The sequence below is a fragment of the Dysidea avara genome, chromosome 9, assembly GCF_963678975.1.
Source record: "Dysidea avara chromosome 9, odDysAvar1.4, whole genome shotgun sequence".
Classification (NCBI taxonomy): Eukaryota; Metazoa; Porifera; class Demospongiae; order Dictyoceratida; family Dysideidae; genus Dysidea; species Dysidea avara.
Genome location: NC_089280.1, coordinates 20,324,362 through 20,344,133, shown reverse-complemented (window position 1 = coordinate 20,344,133; position 19,772 = coordinate 20,324,362). Strand labels below are relative to the sequence as shown.

General features: G+C 41.0%; 4 protein-coding genes and 1 pseudogene across 4 annotated transcripts in view; 3 read left to right on the top strand and 2 right to left on the bottom strand.

Annotated features, from left to right (window-relative positions):
* Positions 1–2,049: 2,049 nt before the first annotated feature.
* Positions 2,050–3,815, top strand: LOC136267265 (uncharacterized). The gene has a single exon (XM_066062349.1). The coding sequence runs from the start codon at positions 2,072–2,074 to the stop codon at positions 3,704–3,706; it is 1,635 nt and encodes a 544-aa protein (XP_065918421.1). The 5' UTR covers positions 2,050–2,071; the 3' UTR covers positions 3,707–3,815.
* Positions 3,731–5,882, bottom strand: LOC136267264 (uncharacterized). The gene is made up of 2 exons (XM_066062348.1): positions 5,512–5,882; positions 3,731–5,454 (listed from the first exon to the last, which is right to left on the bottom strand). The coding sequence occupies exons 1-2, from the start codon at positions 5,818–5,820 to the stop codon at positions 3,862–3,864; spliced, it is 1,902 nt and encodes a 633-aa protein (XP_065918420.1). The 5' UTR covers positions 5,821–5,882; the 3' UTR covers positions 3,731–3,861.
* Positions 5,883–8,745: 2,863 nt separating this feature from the next.
* LOC136267572 (uncharacterized) lies at positions 8,746–9,850 on the top strand. The gene is made up of 5 exons (XM_066062732.1): positions 8,746–9,045; positions 9,102–9,353; positions 9,410–9,574; positions 9,666–9,755; positions 9,808–9,850. The coding sequence occupies exons 1-5, from the start codon at positions 8,936–8,938 to the stop codon at positions 9,848–9,850; spliced, it is 660 nt and encodes a 219-aa protein (XP_065918804.1). The 5' UTR covers positions 8,746–8,935.
* Positions 9,787–15,720, top strand: LOC136266694 (uncharacterized; annotated as a pseudogene).
* Positions 15,721–19,455: 3,735 nt separating this feature from the next.
* Positions 19,456–19,772, bottom strand: part of LOC136266777 (protein NLRC5-like) — a 42,152-nt gene continuing 41,835 nt past the window's right edge. Inside the window, exons 4-5 of the mRNA XM_066061797.1 lie at positions 19,667–19,753; positions 19,456–19,614 (exon numbers count right to left, since the gene is read on the bottom strand). The gene's annotated coding sequence lies outside the window, so the exon portion shown is untranslated. The remainder of the gene's footprint in view (positions 19,615–19,666; positions 19,754–19,772) is intronic.

Genomic DNA, 19,772 nt, shown 5'->3' with positions numbered 1-19,772 from the left:
GCTCTAAACAGAATGGTTTGTTTGTAGCTGAACTCTCTACAAGGTAACTTTTCTAGCTGATGTCTCTACAAGGTGACTAGTTTGTAGCTGAACTCTCTACATGGTGGTTTCTTTGTAACTGAACTTTCTACAAGGTGACTTCTTCTAGCTGATCTAACACAGGGTGATTTGTTTGTAGCTGAACTCTCTACAAGGTAACTTCTTCTAGCTGATCTCTCTACAGGGAGATTTGTTTGTAGCTGAACTCTCTACAAGTGATTTGTTTGAAGCTGAACTCTCTAAATGATGGTTTCTTTGTAGCTGAACTCTCTACAAGTTAACTTCTTCTAGCTGATCTCTCTACAGGGTGATTTGTTTGTAGCTGAACTATCTACAAGATAACTTCTTCTAGCTGATCTCTCTACATGGTGATTTGTTTGTAGCTGAATTCTGTATAGGTGATTTGTTTGCAGCTGAGCTCTTTAAATAATGGTTTCTTTGTAGCTGAACTCTCTCTACATGGTAGTTTCTTTGTAACTGAACTCTCTACAAGGTAACTTTTTCTAGCTTATCTTTCTACAGGGTGATTTATTTGTAGCTGAATTCTGTACAGGTGATTTGTTTGCAGCTGAGCTCTTTAAAGAATGGTTTCTTTGTAGCTGAACTCTCTACAAGGTAACTTCTTCTAGCTGATGTCTCTACAAGGTCACTAGTTTGTAGCTGAGCTCTCTACATGGTGGTTTCTTTGTAACTGAACTCTCTACAAGGTGACCTCTTCTAGCTGATCTTTCTACAGGGTGATTTGTTTGAAGCTGAACTCTCTACAAGGTAACTTCTTCTAGCTGATCTCTCTACAGGGAGATTTGTTTGTAGCTGAACTCTCTACATGATGGTTTCTTTGTAGCTGAACTCTCTACAAGGTAACTTCTTCTAGCTAATCTCTCTACAGGGAGATTTGTTTGTAGCTGAACTCTCTACATGATGGTTTCTTTGTAGCTGAACTCTCTGCAAGGTGACTTCTTCTATTGATCTCTCCACAGGGCGATTTGTTTGTAGCTGAACTCTCCACATGGTGGTTTCTTTGTAGCTGAACTCTACAAGGTGATTTTTTCTAGCTGAACTATCTCTTTCCATAGTTGCATGAACTCCCTACAAGGTAACTTCTTTTAGCTGATCTCTCTACAGGGTGACTTGTGTGTAGCTGATCTCTATACAGGTTTCTTATTTCTAGCTGATCTCTTGAATTCTCTTCAGGGTGACTGCTCTATTAGGATGACTGCTCTATTAGAGTATCTCGATCTCGCACTTGCTGCACCAAGTTGGATTTCGTGTTATAACTCCGTGGCTTTAAGTCTGATTCTTCTACACCATTGATGAGCCTTTCTAAGATGATTACTCCATCTGTACAACGGTTTTCAAAGCATTACCCCTAGCTGTTTATCTGGTAGGCGTGGCAAGCAGTCGTTTTTTATTAGCTAATCTCGATTGCGTAATTGTTACACATTGTTGGTTTTTTCGTTGTATCTTCCTGTTTTTTAGCTCGATTTCTTTCAAACCACAAAAGGTTTGAGGTTCAATAGTTAACCTATTCACCCACCGATTTTCAGCTTCTTCCCATACGCGGTTTACCCTGTAGGCGTGACAACATATTGGTGTTATTTTTCGTGAATAATCGCTCATAACTCTTTGCCTGTTTATCGTATTCCAGCCAAAGTTGGTACCGAGATGCGCCTTTATATCCCCCTTCTGTGTGCCAAATTTCAAGGCAATCGGATATGGCGTTCGAGTTTTATAGCAGTTTTTGTAAGTGTGCGACAAGAAAAAGAGAAAAAAACGAAGAAACTGAGCCAATTTTTGAAGTCGCATATCTCGGGAACGCGCGAAGCGATTTCGCTAAAATTTGGAATGTGGAGTGCTGCAGTTGGAGGGCATGTCCACAGCAAAAATCATCTAGTTTCATCAAGGAAGCACAGAGCTACGGAGGTACGAAAATTGCGTTTTCTTTCTTCTTTCATCGCGTGAGCAATATCACGTGATTAACTCTAGTCGCCCCCACGTCCGCCATTACTGTGTACAAGCGTGAAATATTGAAATGGTGCTGTGTGTGATTTTTGGCTGCAGTAATCGTTCAGAACGAGATAAGCACGTATCCTACTACAAGATATCATCTGTAATAACTCACACTAATGATGATCGTGATCGGGAGTTGTCTACAAAGAGAAGAGACGGTTTTCTTGCTGCCATTTCTAGGGAAGATTTAACAGTAGAGATGCTTGAAAGCGATTCCAAGACTGATTATAGGGTTTGTTCAAGACATTTTCAATCTGGCAAGCCAGCAAAGCTTTATGATGTGACAAGCCCAGATTGGCTCCCTTCCATCAATCTAGGCCACTCAAAGCAACAGCAGTCAAACCAGCAGTTGGCAGGTAACAATGCCAGATATGAACGTACCAAAAGAAGAGCTGCTGAGCAACGAGCAAGGGAAGAAAATGACAGGATTTGTAGCCAGCAAATGGAAGCAATTTGTTCATCAGAGATAGATTTAGTGGTTAGTGGGTTGATGCAGGAGATTGTCCAACAAACTATTGATGAAGTTACTACTATTGAATCATCTATTGTGAATGTTATGGACCATTTTATTTCTGACTTTGTAAACGAAGAATTAAAGAGAGTGTCCCAGGAAGCTTTTGAGCTAGAGATCTTACATCGAGCTGAAGGAAAGTGTGAATGCTCGGAAGAAATCAAAGCCTTAAAAGATGAACTGAAATCTTGTCATGCAACTATCGATGAACTATCAACAAAACTAAAGGAACACCTGCCTTCCTTTTGTGAGGAGTCAGTGACAGATGATGAGTTTGTGCTGTATTACACTGGGCTTCCCAATGTACAGGTCTTAAAAGCGATTTTTAAGTATGTACTGAAGACAATGCCATTTGAAGGGATCAACAAGCTGACCCCTTTGCAGGAGTTCATGTGTACCTTGCAAAAGCTTAGGTCAAATACTCCTCTACAGGGTCTAGCTTATCAGTTTGGTGTATCCAAGGCTACTGTATCAAGAATTATTTCAAGGTGGTTAGTACAGATGGATCTTAGACTCCAAGACCTGATTATTTGGCCAGATCGAGACAATTTACAAAAAACCATGCCGATTTGTTTTCAAGAAAGCTTTGGAAAAAAGGTTGCAGTTATCATTGACTGCTTTGAAATTTTTATAGACAGACCATCAAATTTAAAAGCAAGAGCTTCAACATGGTCAAATTATAAACACAGAAATACTGCTAAAGTACTGATTGGTATAACACCTCAAGGTACAGTTGCTTTTGTGTCAGATGCATGGGGAGGCCGTGCTAGTGATAAATATATTACAGAGAACTGCGGAATTTTAAAGAAACTGTTACCTGGAGACATAATCCTTGCTGACAGAGGCTTTGACATTGCTGAATCTGTTGGCTTAATGCAGGCTAAACTGCATATACCTGCATTTACCAAAGGTAAAAGTCAGCTGTCTCCATTAGAAGTGGAGGAGACAAGGTCAATTGCCAATGTTAGAATACATGTTGAGAGGGTCATTGGTTTAGTACGGCAAAAATTTACAATACTACAGAGTACTTTGCCCATACAATTTGTGGCAACTAGGGAAGAGGATGACTGTCCATCTATTGATAGAATGATCCGTATATGCTGTGCTCTAACCAACTGTTGCGATTCTGTCGTACCTTTTGACTAGGTTTTACTAACATTATATCCCATCAATTTGAAATTTAGCATGTTGATAGTATATTTCATTGCAATATTGTATGTATGTCATTGATTCATTAATTTTATTGTACATAAGACTTAGAATACAATAATAGTGATAAAAATTGGTGATATGGTAGCAATCTACTTCTTGACTTTTTTCCTCAAGAACCTTGGTAAGATCCGGCAGTCAGGACAGTACCACTTAGCTTTACCTTTCGGTAGTTTAGTTAATTGGAGACAAGAAGTGTGAAACCATTCAATGGGACAATCAGGGTTATCACAAGCAATCATCGTGCCTTCTTCAGGTCGATGGCAGTAACAATACGTCAGCTGATCAGTAAAGCCTGAATCAGCACCCTCAAGGGTCACACTGACACTGTTATCCAATGAAGTGCCAGAAGCTGAATCTGTAGTAACAGTCGTGTCATTAGAAGTGGTGACAGTGGACCTGGTGTACCAGTTACCCATTAATTCTGGTAGCAGACAGGTCTTGAAAAACTGTTCTGATGCCACTTTGCACTCATTCCAGACACTGGTATCCTTAAAAATTCGCTCAATATGTATGCCTGCTCCTTGGTCATCATCCATTGCAAAAGTGCACACACAAAAATCAGCATAAGAAACATCACAAACATGAAGCTGGCATTGTACCTGATAATAGTAGGCATGGGCATGGTCCAGAAATAGCTTCCCATTAACCTTTTTCAAACAGAATTTATGGTCATCCGATGCACTTTGTATATCTGTTCCTCGATGGCAATAAGGACACTTGATTTCTAGAACGCCCTTTCCATGGCAATTGTAATTAATAATGCCATCTGGTGATGCACCAATATGAGGCCATTTAGAATTTATCACTAAGCCACTGTCTGTCACAGTTAACTCACTGTGCTTTACCTTACTTGCACTTAGATACATATCTCTTGTATCTTTCTCATGCTTGCAGCCCCATTTAGTAGCAGGACATGTAAAACTAAAAGCCTCTGGATAACAAATAGCTTTGATCAGTGACTGAGCCGGGTTTCCAGGATTCGTCCGACAAACAGCTTTTATCCGTGATGCCGTAATGCGGCCTGCCCTATATTTGAACCATAGCTTGGAACTGCTTTGAGATCGCGTAGCTTGTTCAACCTTTGCTGCCATCTCTCCACTGATATCCAAAGTACATGTAACAGAGTCGCACTGTTCTAACAATTCTAAATAGTTCATCTGTACATATTGTGGTTGCTTTAATGACGTTAAAGGTTGAGGAAAACCATCACACATCAGCTTAGGTACATATACAGCACTATGATCTGATGTTAAAGACAGAACACCTGGCTTTGTTCCTCTACAACTAAGCTCATCAAAGAGTAACGCCAGTTCAGTCTCAGTAGACCTCTTTCCTTGTGGTGCCACCTTTGGAAGAGGTCGTTCATTACTATTGCCATCAATCATTTCATCAAGCTTTCTCTTTTTTCCTTTGGCTGACGTAAAATTTATTTCCTTAATTGGAAGGTACTCAACTTTTTTTAAGTATGATGGAATTATCCACTGGCATTCTTCCTGTGTGCATGTTCTCATGCCTTCCATTCTGGCTAATGCCTCCAAATAATAAAGAATGGCTGCAATATGACTGCATGCTTCTCCCAGTCCAGCCATGCAGTCACAGTGGGCACAACAAACTTCCCCAGATAATTTCAAAATAATCCAGCAACTCAGGGGCTTCTCATTCATCCTTTGTGAGTGACGGACCTACGAGCATTAAACATCAATTTGTAGAGCCTATAAATGCATAACACAGAAACTTACTCTGCCAGTAGTGAGATATTTACCAGCTATCTCCATCGTAGATACGTCTTTAATCCAACCAGACACGAATTGGTTGTATGCTTCCAGGCCTTTACGTGCTTTAAATTGCTCGGATGTCATATAACTGGTCTTGAGTACCAGATAAGACACTAAATCACACGAGTCGACCGGCACAACTCCACAAAATGGCTCCCCACCAACAATCTTCCCGAATGGATCATTCCCATTAATTAACTCAATCTTCGATTTATAACGTCTCTTGTTTTCTTCGAGCAATCCTTCGAAATACGAAGACATTTGAGGCACCATTGTCAGTGACGAAGAAGTCGATATAGCAGATTCACAGAACACCTGTACACAGTAATGGCGGACGAGGGGGCGACCAGAGTTAGCCACGTGATTTGCTCACGCGATGAAATAACTCTATATACTCACGGGTGTTACGCGCCGGCTTCTTGGGCCGCACGACACACTACCGTGTGTCTTGATGTCAGACCATCCTTCACAAGAATAACAAACTTATAATTGGGGCGAGCCTGAGCGAGCCCCACACAGGCAGTAGTCGCTTCAATTGGTACGTCGCGTTTCCAAAAAATTTCGCGCGTGCGTTTCCTAAAATTTCCGTGCCATACACGGAAAGCCCCACACTGGTAGTGCTCTCTTCAACCGTTCGTACGCCCTCGTACGTCGCGTTTCCTAAAATTTCCGTGCCATACACGGAAAGCCCCACACTGGTAGTTTTTTTTTTTTTTTTTTTTTACCCGGGCTTGATGGTAGCGATTCCGGAATTCCGTAAAATTTGCATAAAAATTTCTCCGTGAATCTTCCACTGGAGAGTTGGCACAATCAATTCGCTGCCGTACGAGTCATTGATCAAACAATTGGATCGTTTCTAGGGTTTCTGGGGGCAAGGAATACGATGGTGCAGTTAGTTTTCTGCTATAAATATGTTTGTGTGGAGTTTTATGCCAATTATAAGATTATTTTGCAATATAGCCACCACAATATTATGTTCTCTTTGCAAGAAACGACCCAGCACATGTTTGTTACACCAAGGTGAGCATTTTTGTCCATGTAGTTTTCAATATTACTATGCTAAAAGTCAGCAAATTTGCACCACAAATAGCTCATCTCCTTGATGCACCATTTTGGTAGCTGTCAAGGAGCTGTACATTAAGAGAAAAAATAATCATATAAGCAGCTATAAATCAACAGTACAACTTCTTGCTTTACATACACATTGTATTTTTGAGTGGAGGTGACTGCTACAGAGTGGTTCCACTTCACTATGTGTATGCTGCTTTGCTATCTGCAAGATCCTAAATGTATGAAACTATTTAGTGGCTTTCTATGGAGGTGACCTTTATTCAGAGGGTCCTACAAGTAAGGTTACACTGTGGTCCATATATTAAAGTATTGATAACAGAAAACAGAAGTTCAAAATGTTTTTGTGAAGCTCAGTTATAAGCATTCATTCAATTGTGCCATTTTTGGGACTATTTTCAATGGAAAGATATGGAGAAAATTTTGCCTATTTTCCAGGACAAAATTGCTTATAACTCCACTATCCTATGACGGATTTTTAAAAACTAAGTGTTTATGAGATCCTTAGGGAGTACTGCACAAGGCTATGCTAAATAAAAACTACTTCCATTAATTTTAAAATTCTCCCGGAATCGCTATTGATGGACTGCCCTTGCCTACCACCCCCAGCACATAAATGGCCTGTGCTGGACAAACCGGGACTTTCTTAGTCCACGGCAAACTGAGACTCTGCCCGAATCAGCTCCACAATTGGGGGAGTCTTAACATAGTGACCGATGGATGAGCGGGCTCCGCGGATGCATTGTATGGAGGACCGCAAGAGAGAAAAAGATAGACAGCACCTTAACCACCCCATGACAACAGAGTAATCATCGCCCCACTTGTTTGAAAGTTGATGAGCCAAGCGTTGATAAAAAACAGAAGCCTCATGAGCCAGACCACCAGAGGCAGACATTACCAGGGGGGTAAAAGAGGCATGCTCCTCCTCACGAATTCTCTGAGCATACGCACGTTTCTTAATGTTCTCGTGCCTCCGATAACAGGAGGCCAGTGATGAGGACGCATTAGAAGCAGCCAGAGGGTTGAACACCCGCACATCCACAAAACATCTTTCACTTCTTCCACCCCAAAAACCATTCATGGCGATGTCAAGACGGGCACCATCTTGGATATTGGCAGAAGCAGGGTAGTCCTGCTGTGAAACCGGCTGGAGCTCTGGTTCAACAGCTACCTGAGAGCATACTTCAGTCAACAGGGTAGCAGTTAGATCTCTGATCTCATTGTGTCGGATAGAAGGTAAGCCACCCTTGGGACAGGATAAAGCATGCTCCACTGAAAAGGAAGTCCCACATGCACAGTGAGCAGGAGTCCGCTGAGGAGACCACCCATAACGTAGTGCCACGGCATCGTGAAACGCGGACTTATGCAGTGCAAAGCCATGTTCCTGTAGGGGCCGGGTGGTAAGCCAGTTGGAGGCCCCTTTGGCTGAGGCTAGATCTAAAGCGCGTTGAGAGGAGGGATCTAAGTGGGTACGCAAACTGGAAGATCTATCCGAATAGTTGGAAGATTTGGAATTGCGGATTGCGGACTTGCGAGATAGCTGTTCTGTTTTAACAATAGCCGAATTGATACCCCGGTCCAGAATGAATTGTGAAAGAGGCTCAGCAATGTGACACGAGGCTGAATACTCCTCAGCTGCAATAAGAGTTGGGTTTATGATACCCAAACCACCATATCGAGGTGGAAGGGCAAATAATTTACGGATTGTGTCATTTGGTGGAGAGCAACCCATCAAAGTAGGGATAAGTACCAGCCGGATGTTGTCCTCAAGGGGTTGTAAAGCCTCTGATATGTTTGGAGTAGTGCGACAAAGGTAGAGCCAATGGCTTGACAAGCCATGAGTGAGAGCGGAATAAGCAGCATGCGGCTGAACTTGTGCGAACTTGGCAAGCCGTGTAATCTCTGCTGACCAACCAACAACCTTGTCCCTCACAAATTCCTGGACATAAGCGTTTGAACCAATGGCAGCCCCAAGGTAGGGACGGCCTGCGGAAGTAATTTGAACATCAGTATCTGAAAACAGAGTAGCAGCAATTGAATGGAACCTTTCCTTAGAAACTAACCAAGTTTTAGGAGCATTCAGTAGTGCTCTCTTCAACCGTTCGTACGCCCTCGTACGTCGCGTTTCCTAAAATTTCCGTTCCATACACGGAAAGCCCCACACTGGTAGTGCTCTCTTCAACCGTTCGTACGCCCTCGTACGTCGCGTTTCCTAAACTTTCCGTGCCATACACGGAAAGCCTCACACTGTGCGGCAGTCACGTTTCCGAAAGTTTTCGTAAAGAAACGGTGTCAGCACTTCTTAGCTGCCACGTGTGGCATGGCTAGCAATGTGGAAAGCGAAGAAGCAAGGGAAGAGAGGCTCAGAAGAAGAAGAGAGCGTGATAGACTTACAAGAGAGAGGGAGACCGCGGAAGAAAGACACGCAAGGTTTGTGTTAGTATCCAAGCTGACCCACTGAGGTGACACGTGGTACGCTCGTGCAGGTTGGCTAGACGCAGAGAACAAGCCAGGAATAGACGTGCAACTAGAGCCAGTGATGGAAACATTCGAGCCATAAGTACACCTGAGCAAGAACAGAGCCTGAGCACAAGAAGGGAAAGAGAAAGAATAGTTGCCACGTGTGGCATGGCTAGCAATGTGGAAAGCGAAGAAACAAGGGAAGAGAGGCTCAGAAGAAGAAGACAGCGTGATAGACTTAGAAGAGAGAGGGAGACCGCGGAAGAAAGACACGCAAGGTTTGTGTTAGTATCCAAGCTGACCCACTTAGGTCACACGTGGTACGCTCGTGCAGGTTGGCTAGACGCAGAGAACAAGCCAGGAATAGACGTGCAACTAGAGCCAGTGATGAAAACATTCAAGCCATAACTACACCTGAGCAAGAACAGAGCCTGAGCACAAGAAGGGAAAGAGAAAGATTGAGAAGGCAGAACGAGACTCATGAAGAAAGATCAGCAAGGTACAACTAGCTAAATAATAACTGTTTTATTAGTGTAGCATTTTGGAATTACTGTATAAAGTGATTAAATTATATACTGTCTATTATATAGATTGTCTAGGGCTAGGGAAAATTATAGACATAGGCGAGATGCTATGAATATGGAACATTCTGAAACAGCATTTGACCAGTCAGAGGAAATGCATGAAAATGCAGATAATCGAACAGATCGATTTCAACACTTGTTTGATCAGCCAGGGGAAACACATGAAAATGTTCCTCGATTTAGAAACTTGACAGTAGACAACCCAGAAATAATTCGAAAGATGCGAGAGTACCATGTGGATTTAACAGCCTTACAGAATACACTATGTGATGTTTGTTTGGAACAGTTTCCTTCTATCAAAACTAATGAAGCAGGTGTATGCTACCGTTGTCAACATGATACTGAAGTCCCTAAACTATATTCTGCTGCAAACAACATGAATCCTGGTTCAGTGCCACCTGAACTTTGTGTATGTTACTTTGTAATGTATTTTGTTCTATTTACTTCCAAAAGTTACCATTTAAGGCCTAAAGATTAATTAGACTTTAATGGTTTTTACCAGCAGTATAGTACTCACAACATTATTAACGCACAATTTATTGTTTTATGTAGGGTTTGTCTCAAGCTGAAGAAATGCTCATCGCAAAAGTACTACCGGTTATGTGCATATATCGCCTTCCACATGGTCAGTATGGTTATGGTGGACATATCCTAAACCTTCCTCAAGATGTCGCTTCATTTGTCAACAACTTGCCTCGTTCCTCAACTTCCCTAGATGTTATAATTGTTAGAAAGCAAGGAGCAGCAGAATCTCATAGAGATTTCAGAGTCAGACGGTCAGTTGTTGTTAATGCACTACAATGGCTTGTTCTTCATAACAAATATTATGACAATGTAATCATCAATCATGATACAGTAGAGCAGTTACCAATTGATAGTGATCTCACTAACCTTGTTGCAGTAACACTTGATTCTGATGAAGTGGAAACCACATTGCAGCACAGTAGTCCTTATGAATCTCATATGAACAGTACATTTGTTCCTGGTGGAATGACAGGTATTACTGAACAGGAAGCAATTCGCCAGTCAATTAACAATGAGCAACAACATGCGAATTGGCCTTCGACAGATGGAAACCCCATTAATGAATTTACTACAGAGGGATACATGGCTTGTGCATTTCCCACACTTTTCGCAGAAGGATCAGCAGACTTTTTAGCACCTCGGCAACGAGTTGTAACCATTGCTAACTACTGCAAACATTTAATGATGTATCATGATCAGCGTTTTCCAAAGCACCCACGTTTTAGGTACTTTGCCCTGAACACCATAATGAGGCATCGTGCATTACAGACTGGAAGGATTTACGTCCGTCAAAATCCTCATGATGGTCATCTTTCAGTAGACGAAATAAGGGACATGGTAGGGAATGAAAGTGAGAATTTGTCAAATCGTGTTCTTCACTTTGGATCAACTTTACGTGGAACACGCCAGTTCTGGCAGAGACAGAGAGGTCGTCTCACAGCAATGGTTGACTGTCTTGGGCTTCCTTCTACATTCTTCATAGTTAGTGCTGCAGATCTTCAGTGGCCAGAATTGGCTCATTTACTAGATGTTGAAGATCCTCTCAGTGGTGCTGCCAGGTCCAGAGCAGTGATTGAGAATCCTTGTATGTCTGATTGGTTCTTTTACCACCGCGTGATTAAGTTTATGGATGCATTTTATATGGATATAATGGGGGCAAAGGACTACTGGCTCCGGTTTGAATATCAGCATAGAGGTAGCCCACACGTTCATGGTGTGATATGGCTACAAGATGCTCCTGATGCCCAAAATATACTATCAACTGATGATCCTGCAGGTCAAGAAGAGCTAATCGAATACATTGATAGAACAGTTAGCACCACCAATCCAGCTGTTCTCCAAGACGGTACCAATGTTTGTGATGCTCCACCCCCTAAACTTGATCCACATATCTGTAACCAATCTTATTTGCAAGTTGAAGATTACCAACAAGATTTAAATGACCTGATAGCAACATGTCAGAGACATACACGATGCTCAACTGCATATTGTCTACATACTAAGAACGGAGAACAAAAGTGTCGTTTTGATTACCCTAAGCCGCTGCAACCAGAGACCACAATTATAACAGATGAAGCTGACAATGATGAACCTACAGTAGTCACTGCTAGAAATGATGGATTAATTAACAGCCATAATCCTGTACAGCTGTCAGCCTGGAGGGGTAATGTCGACATGCAATATTGTGTATCTAAGCACAAGGTCATCAATTACATCACAAAGTATGCCACCAAGTCAGAACCAAGGTCTCAGACGATGAAAGAAGTGTATGCCAACATAGCTCAAAATTTGAATGATGAAAGTTCTGCCCTGCAGGTAGTTCAGAAACTCCTAACCAACAGTGTTGGTGAGAGGGACATCTCAGCTCAGGAGACCTGTCACCTACTTCTTCAGTTGCCACTGGTTAAATCCACAAGAGATTATATCATACTCAGTGTTGATGGGTCTCGTCAAGTGCAAGAATCAGAATCAAGAGATTCCACCACAGCTACTGTGCCTTCCATACTGGATCACTATATACAACGACCATGCAATTCCACTTTTGAAGGTATGGCACTGCTTAATTTTGCTCAGAATTATTCTATGCCTAAAGAGCCAGGTACACCTCCTAAGAAGCATAAAATGAAAATAGTTACTGTGCGACCATATTTCTCACCCGATCCAACTGGTCCCAACTATGAGCAATACTGCCGGCAGAAACTGATGCTGTATGTTCCATTCCGCCATATTACTGAGCTAAAGGGGGCTTGTCACACTTCTCTGAAGCCTACTCCATTTTCCTTCAATCTACCAATGTTCCAGTATCTCTAGAAGATGACATCAGAAGACTAATGCAGGTGGAACAAGAAGATGATGATACAAATGAGGTATACGAACTGTATTAATGCATTGTTGTTTATTTGGTTTTTGTGTAGCAGAACCAGTTTGCTGCAGCCAACCAATTCCATGAAACAGAAGAATGGATGCTTATCTGTCAGCGTAATGCTGACTACCACACCACTACTCATTGTGATGATGATTACAACTGGTCAGCTTCCTCTGTGGTCTATTCCAATCTAGATGAGATGCCTACCTTTATTACAAGATGCCGTCAGTCAGCACATGAACGCCAATTTACAACTACAGCTGACCCCAATAACCTGCAGGGTAAGCAATTGGCTGCTTACAACTTAGTAGAGCACCACATGGCGAGCAATGATCACAGACCTCTTCGATTGATTATATCAGGGACAGCTGGTACAGGAAAATCTTATCGCATACATTGCCTTAGGTCACTACTCCGTGATCAAGTTCGTATTCTTGCAACAACAGGAGTTGCAGCATACAATGTGGATGGTAGGACTTTGCACTCTCTTCTCTCTCTACCCACTAAAGGAGACTTCAAAGACCTACAAGGAGAGCGCCTTAACAAGCTACAGCAATCATTAGCAGGTGTTAGATATTTCATAATTGATGAAATGTCTATGATGGGTAGAAAGCTTTTTGGGCAACTTGACAGACGACTACGTCAAGCATTTCCCAATAATTGTAATCAATCTTTAGGAGGATGTTCTTGTTTGCTTTTCGGGGATTTTGGTCAGCTACCTCCGGTAATGGACCTTCCACTTTATACTACATTGCCAAGCTCCACCTTATCTGACATTGGCTCCTCTACATATCAGAGTTTTAATTCTGCAGTTGTTCTTGACCAGGTCATCCGGCAATCAGGGCAAGATCCCTCTCAGGTTGCATTCAGGGACATCCTCTTGAGACTGAGAAATTGCCAAGTCACAGAGAGTGACTGGAGGCACTTAATGACAAGAACACCAGCTCGTGCATCAAATTCATCCAGTTTTGATGATGCTCTACATTTGTTTCCCACCGTTGAAGCTGTAGTCGAATACAACATTAACAAACTACATGCATGCGGCCAACCAGTTGCTACCATTAAAGCCGTACATACTGGTGCTAATGCTTCAAAGGCTTCTGTTGACGATGCCGGAGGACTATATCCTGTGGTGTGTCTAGCCAGAGGTGCCCGTGTCATGCTGTCCTCAAACCTCTGGGTTGAAATGGGCCTTGTTAATGGTGCAATAGGAACGATACAGGCTATCTGCTATTCAGAAGGTACTGCACCTCCAGATCTCCCTGTAGCTGTAACTGTTTTGTTTGATAGTTATTCAGGCCCTACTCTTTCAGATGGTACTGTACCTATTTCACCTATACGTCATTCGTGGTCAACGTCTGGTAGTCACTGCTCTCGTCTTCAGCTTCCATTGAAATTAGCTTGGGCAGTCACCATCCATAAAGCTCAAGGCCTCACATTGGATAAGGTCAGCATTGATATCGGAAAGAAGGAATTTTCTGCTGGACTCACTTTTGTTGCGCTTTCCCGAGTTAGGCATATAACAGATCTTCTTTTGAACCCTCCATTTCCATTCCAACGATTGAAGAACTTAGGAAAAGGTCGAAGAACTCAAGAGAGAAAGAACGAGGAGATCCGACTTCACTCGCTAGAAGCTTTGACACTCCGTACTGTGGATATCTCAGCACAATTTGTATCCACATCACCATCACAAGGTATTTGATATGAGCTGTATTTTAGCTCTGTAATGTAAATTTTTTTTATATCACTTACAGGCTTGGCATATTCTACACCATCACTTCGTTCAACAGTGGGCAGCACCCATAGTGGTTAGTGTTTCATTTTATTAATTACAAATTATATGCATGTGTAAATTAATACTGTTGTAGTGGACCTGGAGCAAACCACTTCCCCTTTGCCTTCAGATTGGATACAAGAAGCTATTCCTTCCACTTCACAATGCATTCATGAAGCCACACCTTCTCCTAGGTCAAAGCTGTGGGATGAAGATCTCTCTCCTTCATCACAGAGGATGGAACAAAGTCACCAAACCACAAGTGAAGTCAGCAACATGAGTGACGCTGTTGACTCTCTATCCCTCTTGTCACACTACTACATTGACAAAGATGGTTTGTTCTGTGTTTTTTAAATACTGTTATATTATCCTTTTTGTTTAGTGCAAACCCATTCCTTTCCTTGCGGAATCAGTGAAACCACTCCCTCTCCATGCAGCATGGGTGAAACTGACTCGGATTTTCCTAGGTCAAAGCTGTCGGATGAAGATCTCTCTCCTTCATCACAGAGGATGGAACAAAGTCACCAAACCACAAGTGAAGTCAGCAACATGAGTGACTCTGTTGACTCTCTATCCCTCTTGTCACACTACTACATTGACAAAGATGGTTTGTTCTGTATTTTTTAAATACTGTTATATTATCCTTTTTTTTTTAGTGCAAGCCCATTCCTTTCCTTGCGGAATCAGTGAAACCACTCCCTCTCTGTGCAGCATGGGTGAAACTGACTTGGATTTTTTAAATAACCCTGGCAAAGAAGGTTTGTCTTATGTTACTTATGCATTATCTATCAATGTTGTGTTTATGCTTAGAACAAACCACTCCCTCTCCATATAGCTTAAGTGAGACTACTGATCCTGCTTTTTTAAATTACTTTGGCAATGATACCATGGACCAAGGCACCCCCTCACCCCTCCCAAAGCAGATGAATCATGACACTCCATCCCCTCCCTTTAATATCGTAAGCCGATGCACACCTTCTCCTCTCCCAGAGTGGACGATTTATGGGACTTCACCCCTTTCTGATTCCCCTTCACCCCTTTCCAAGCCATGGCACCTCTTCAAAGTGGATTAATAATGAAACTCCATCCCCTTCCTTATACTGCATGAATCAAGGCACCCCTTCTCCCCTCCAAACATCGATTAATCAACGGACTTGAGCTTCTCATCTAGATGGAGACACCAATTTTACCTCCCCAAGATAATAACACTCCCTAATGAACTATACACAACACGATCATTCCTATTGGACAGACTTTATTATTTTGACAAATATTATTAAATTGTGTAATTACACTCAATGATCAATTACGAACTATTGTACTGTATAGCTAGCAACCAAAATAATAAATTTACGAGTTTCTTAAATACTGTATTGTTCCAATCCATTAAAATTGATGCCAACTTATTATCAACGTTAAACTCGTGTCTCTTCTGGATTCCAGTCGCCGGTATCACTACTACATATGTTCCTATGCTACGTGATAAGGTATCCTCTTCTTCATGCCACTGTTTGCTATCCTCTTCGCGCCAATCCTACAATCTTTTATTGCTATCAGCCAAACGCCTGCTCGCTACAGTCGCCACTCTGTATCCTACCCGTGCCACGCAGCTGGTGCTCTACCCCAACACAATACTCTAAATATAGCACATCACGATCACTAATTAGAATTGACGCACGCGCAACTGCGTACCTCGTGGCTGTACTTTATCATGACCGATAAGCAGGACGTGTCAGTTTCCGACCTTGTGCCGTGTTCCTCTGCTTCGGTTGAAGGAGTGCTTGTGGGAACTTTATCGCCCGTTAAGAGTAGCCGAAACAACACTGCTGTGAAGTACTTTGAGGGGCATATTTCGGATGGGTGCAAAACTGTCAGGTTCATTCATTTGAACCAAAACTTAGGCCGCAACTTGAAGAAGCACGGGAACAGTCCAGTGGCGTGCTTTTAAAGAACTGTGCTGTTAAAAGAAGTAGACAGCACAATTTAGAAGTCCAAGCTAACAGCCGTACAGTCATCAGCAATTCGCCGAAGAAATTTAAAGTTGACAAGACAGCTATTCAGCTATCTGAAGTACGCTCTAATGAAATAAAGGCATTGGAAGATCTCAAAGATGTTGCTGAGCATCAGTACGTGTCAGTGACTGGAAAAATTACATCTCTTTTTCCAATTGAAAGAATCAAGGTTAAATCTAGCGGAACAGAATTGCAGAAGAGAGATTTTTTCTTATCTGACCAAACAGCTATATACAGATGTGTGGCTTGGGAATCCCACATTGAGCTACTACAGGAGAATAACAGCTACTGTATAACCAATGCCACCGTCAGAAGTTTTAATGGGGAAAAATATGTGTCAATAGGCCAGCAGTGTGAAATTACAATGATCCAAGATATTGGCCAAGTGATTGACAGTGAAAACCCCGAAGGAAGTTCAGGACGAGCTAAAGTCATTAAAGCTGAAATAGTAACTGTTATCACCATCGACACTTATAAAAGTTGCAGCAATTGCTTTGCAAAAGTTCCACCCACAGAGTCACTATTAGTGGTTTGCCAAAAATGCAATGCTAAAATGAAATTGGCTAAATGCCCTCACCAAAGTGTTGCCAATCTTATCTTGGAAGATGACACCAAGAAACTGCATCAAGTTACTGTTTTCAATGACATCTTACAGCAAATAAGAAGTTTTGGAGAACAGATGATGGATGGCAACATAGATGATCAACTACTTACTGCACCTCCTTTACAGTACACAGTTAATCACAAAGACATTGTATCTGCTGTTGCAATGTAATTAATTTTAGTGACTGATTATCTGTGATTAAACATTTTCTTGTGTGTGATTTGTTTCTTAATTATCACCTTACTAATCATTTAGTTTGTAGCTTTACAAATAATTATCATGAGCCTTAGCAGAAGAAGGGAAAGAGAATAGCTGCATACCTCAGTTACTTGCTGCCATAAGCTATCCAATAATAAAATAATCTTTCGTTTATAAAAAATACAACTCAAGCTACAGACAATAATCACCTAGCATTCCAGCAGCACTGTTTATCACTTAGCGCTGTTTAGTGTATGTAGTTCTGTCCTTATTTGAAACATATGTTCAGTTAGCCAAGGCTCGCCCCATCACATGCTTTTAGCATCTGTCTAGTTATAAAAATATTCCTTTTAACTGCTTTGGTACTGATTTTATTCAATTAGTGAAATGGTTTCGTGCTTTTCTACACTCTCTAAATTTCTTTCTTTAGATCCTTGTACTGTTTCCATAATGATGGTGACTGGGTTTTCTTAGCTAAATTGCAGTATTTCTAGATCTGCTTTCTTCGACTCAACTGCTTGATGTTACGGTTAATCCATGGATACTTTATTTTACTATTAGATGTTTTTGAAGAATTGCTTGACTAATGGATCGATATGGAGACTGGATAACAGTCGGTTTCTATAGACTCATTCTCCCAGTTAACATCTGGCACATCAAAGTCTCTTGTACAACAAATGAGTTAGGGTTACTATTGACAATGTTGGTAATTTCATGACACAGTTCCTCACCATATACCAGTAATTAATGAATTTATATTTAGAGGACGATAAACACCAATTCAATGGAAGTGGAATAAGTTTTACAGAACACAACTTGCAGGAACTGCTAGAACTAAGAAATTGACTGTTTATAGAACACATGATGTTTCTTTTCATGCCAATCATCACTCCACCATAGCCATTGATCATGTCAATCAGTTGTATATAGGGTATAACTGCATTATCTCATTATTGAGTATTGATGGATTAAGGCAATGCAAGTTTCATATCCCACTACAATGTCTGGTAAATGATGTTCAAGAAGATCCCAGAAGCTTCCTACTTGCTTAGCACACTTTAAATGCTTAATGATAGAAGCTTAGATGGTTGTTCAGCTAAATTAGTTGCAGTGTAAGTAAGAACACATTCAGTTGGTGAAGCCAAAGCAGTAAGTGTATTGTTGCTTAGAAGGGTATTAGTGTTGTGAGCTAAATCATAGTTGGCTGAGGGAATCAACTTTGGTGTGCCTGCACCTAGAATCAATTTGAAGTGAGGTCGGTCATTGGGAGGTAGTTGTACTGTCCATTGATTGGGGAGCTGCTTTAGAGAGGGATGCCTGGGGATTATCTGACCATGCTTGATTATAATAATGATTAAGGCCACACACCACTTTTTCACAGCTTGGCTGTTTTTTGTGTGGATACTAATACCCAATTTTGGAACATCAATCTTAATGTCACACATGAAATAATTAGAATTTTATAATTCACTCGTACTGCATTACTGTTAAGACAGTTTGGCACCTGTTAGATTATTTCTCAGAATTTGTAGTAATTCAAGGTACTGACAATTGTAATCATTGTAAGTAAAGCTGATTCATTGCATGGAATACTTAATTTTGGTCATAAATATTTGAGTTGTCAAATGTGACATTAAGACTGATTTTCCAAAATTGGGTCACCTATGTAGTCAGTGTTTTTACATCTACATAATTAAATGGCTTGTTTTGAGGCACTAGTCTATTTTTATATACTATATATGCTATGCTGCAGTACTCAAAAATTCTGCCTATATATTATGCTCAATTATTTTGTCACAGTTCCCATGATTTGCTCTTTCTAATGATAAAGATTTACAACTTTGTGAATATTTTATCGACACATTCTAATTAGCATTCACATCAAATAACTAACTGACTGCTCTATTAGAGATATCGATCATTCAATTGGAGGCCACTACATACATTTTCATAAACGGGATTTACAGTAGCTATAGCATATTAATTATTCTGCCTACTATGTTTGATACTTTCAGGAACCTCTTTCTGTTATGCTTAAAAGTATGCTCAATATTAATGCCATTTTGCCAGCAGTGTGTCTAAAATACCCTCACTCTTACTCAGAATGTATAAATAACTGTTGAGAGCAAGAATAGCATTGCTCCCTAACATAGAAAAAATACTACATTTGGTAGTTCTACACTGATATGTTCCAATACGGTAGCTATAATATTATGTCTATATATATATATATATATGTGTATCATAGCAACTATTTTCACAAACAATGTGGCTACCACATTATGTGTGGTGCTTCAGTGCACCTACATATGCTCAAAAGTGTGCCAACATAATAAGCATAGGCTAGTGCCTATTGCAAAACCAAGTAATAAGCATCAAATCTCAGTTTTCCCCTATATTCCAAATGATTACTGTACAATACGCAGTCACCTCACTATTGTTGGTCTTAATTATACATATCAGTTGATGGGTGATAGCTACAAAATTATGGTGAAATATTATGTTATAGCATGGCTTATAGCTCTATACCTCGCTTAACATTAAATTTTGATGTCATGCAGTAGAATTTTGTTCCACTGGCTTTAGCAATCTTCCAGCTCATCCATCCACCATCAGCTGTATGTACAATAGAACA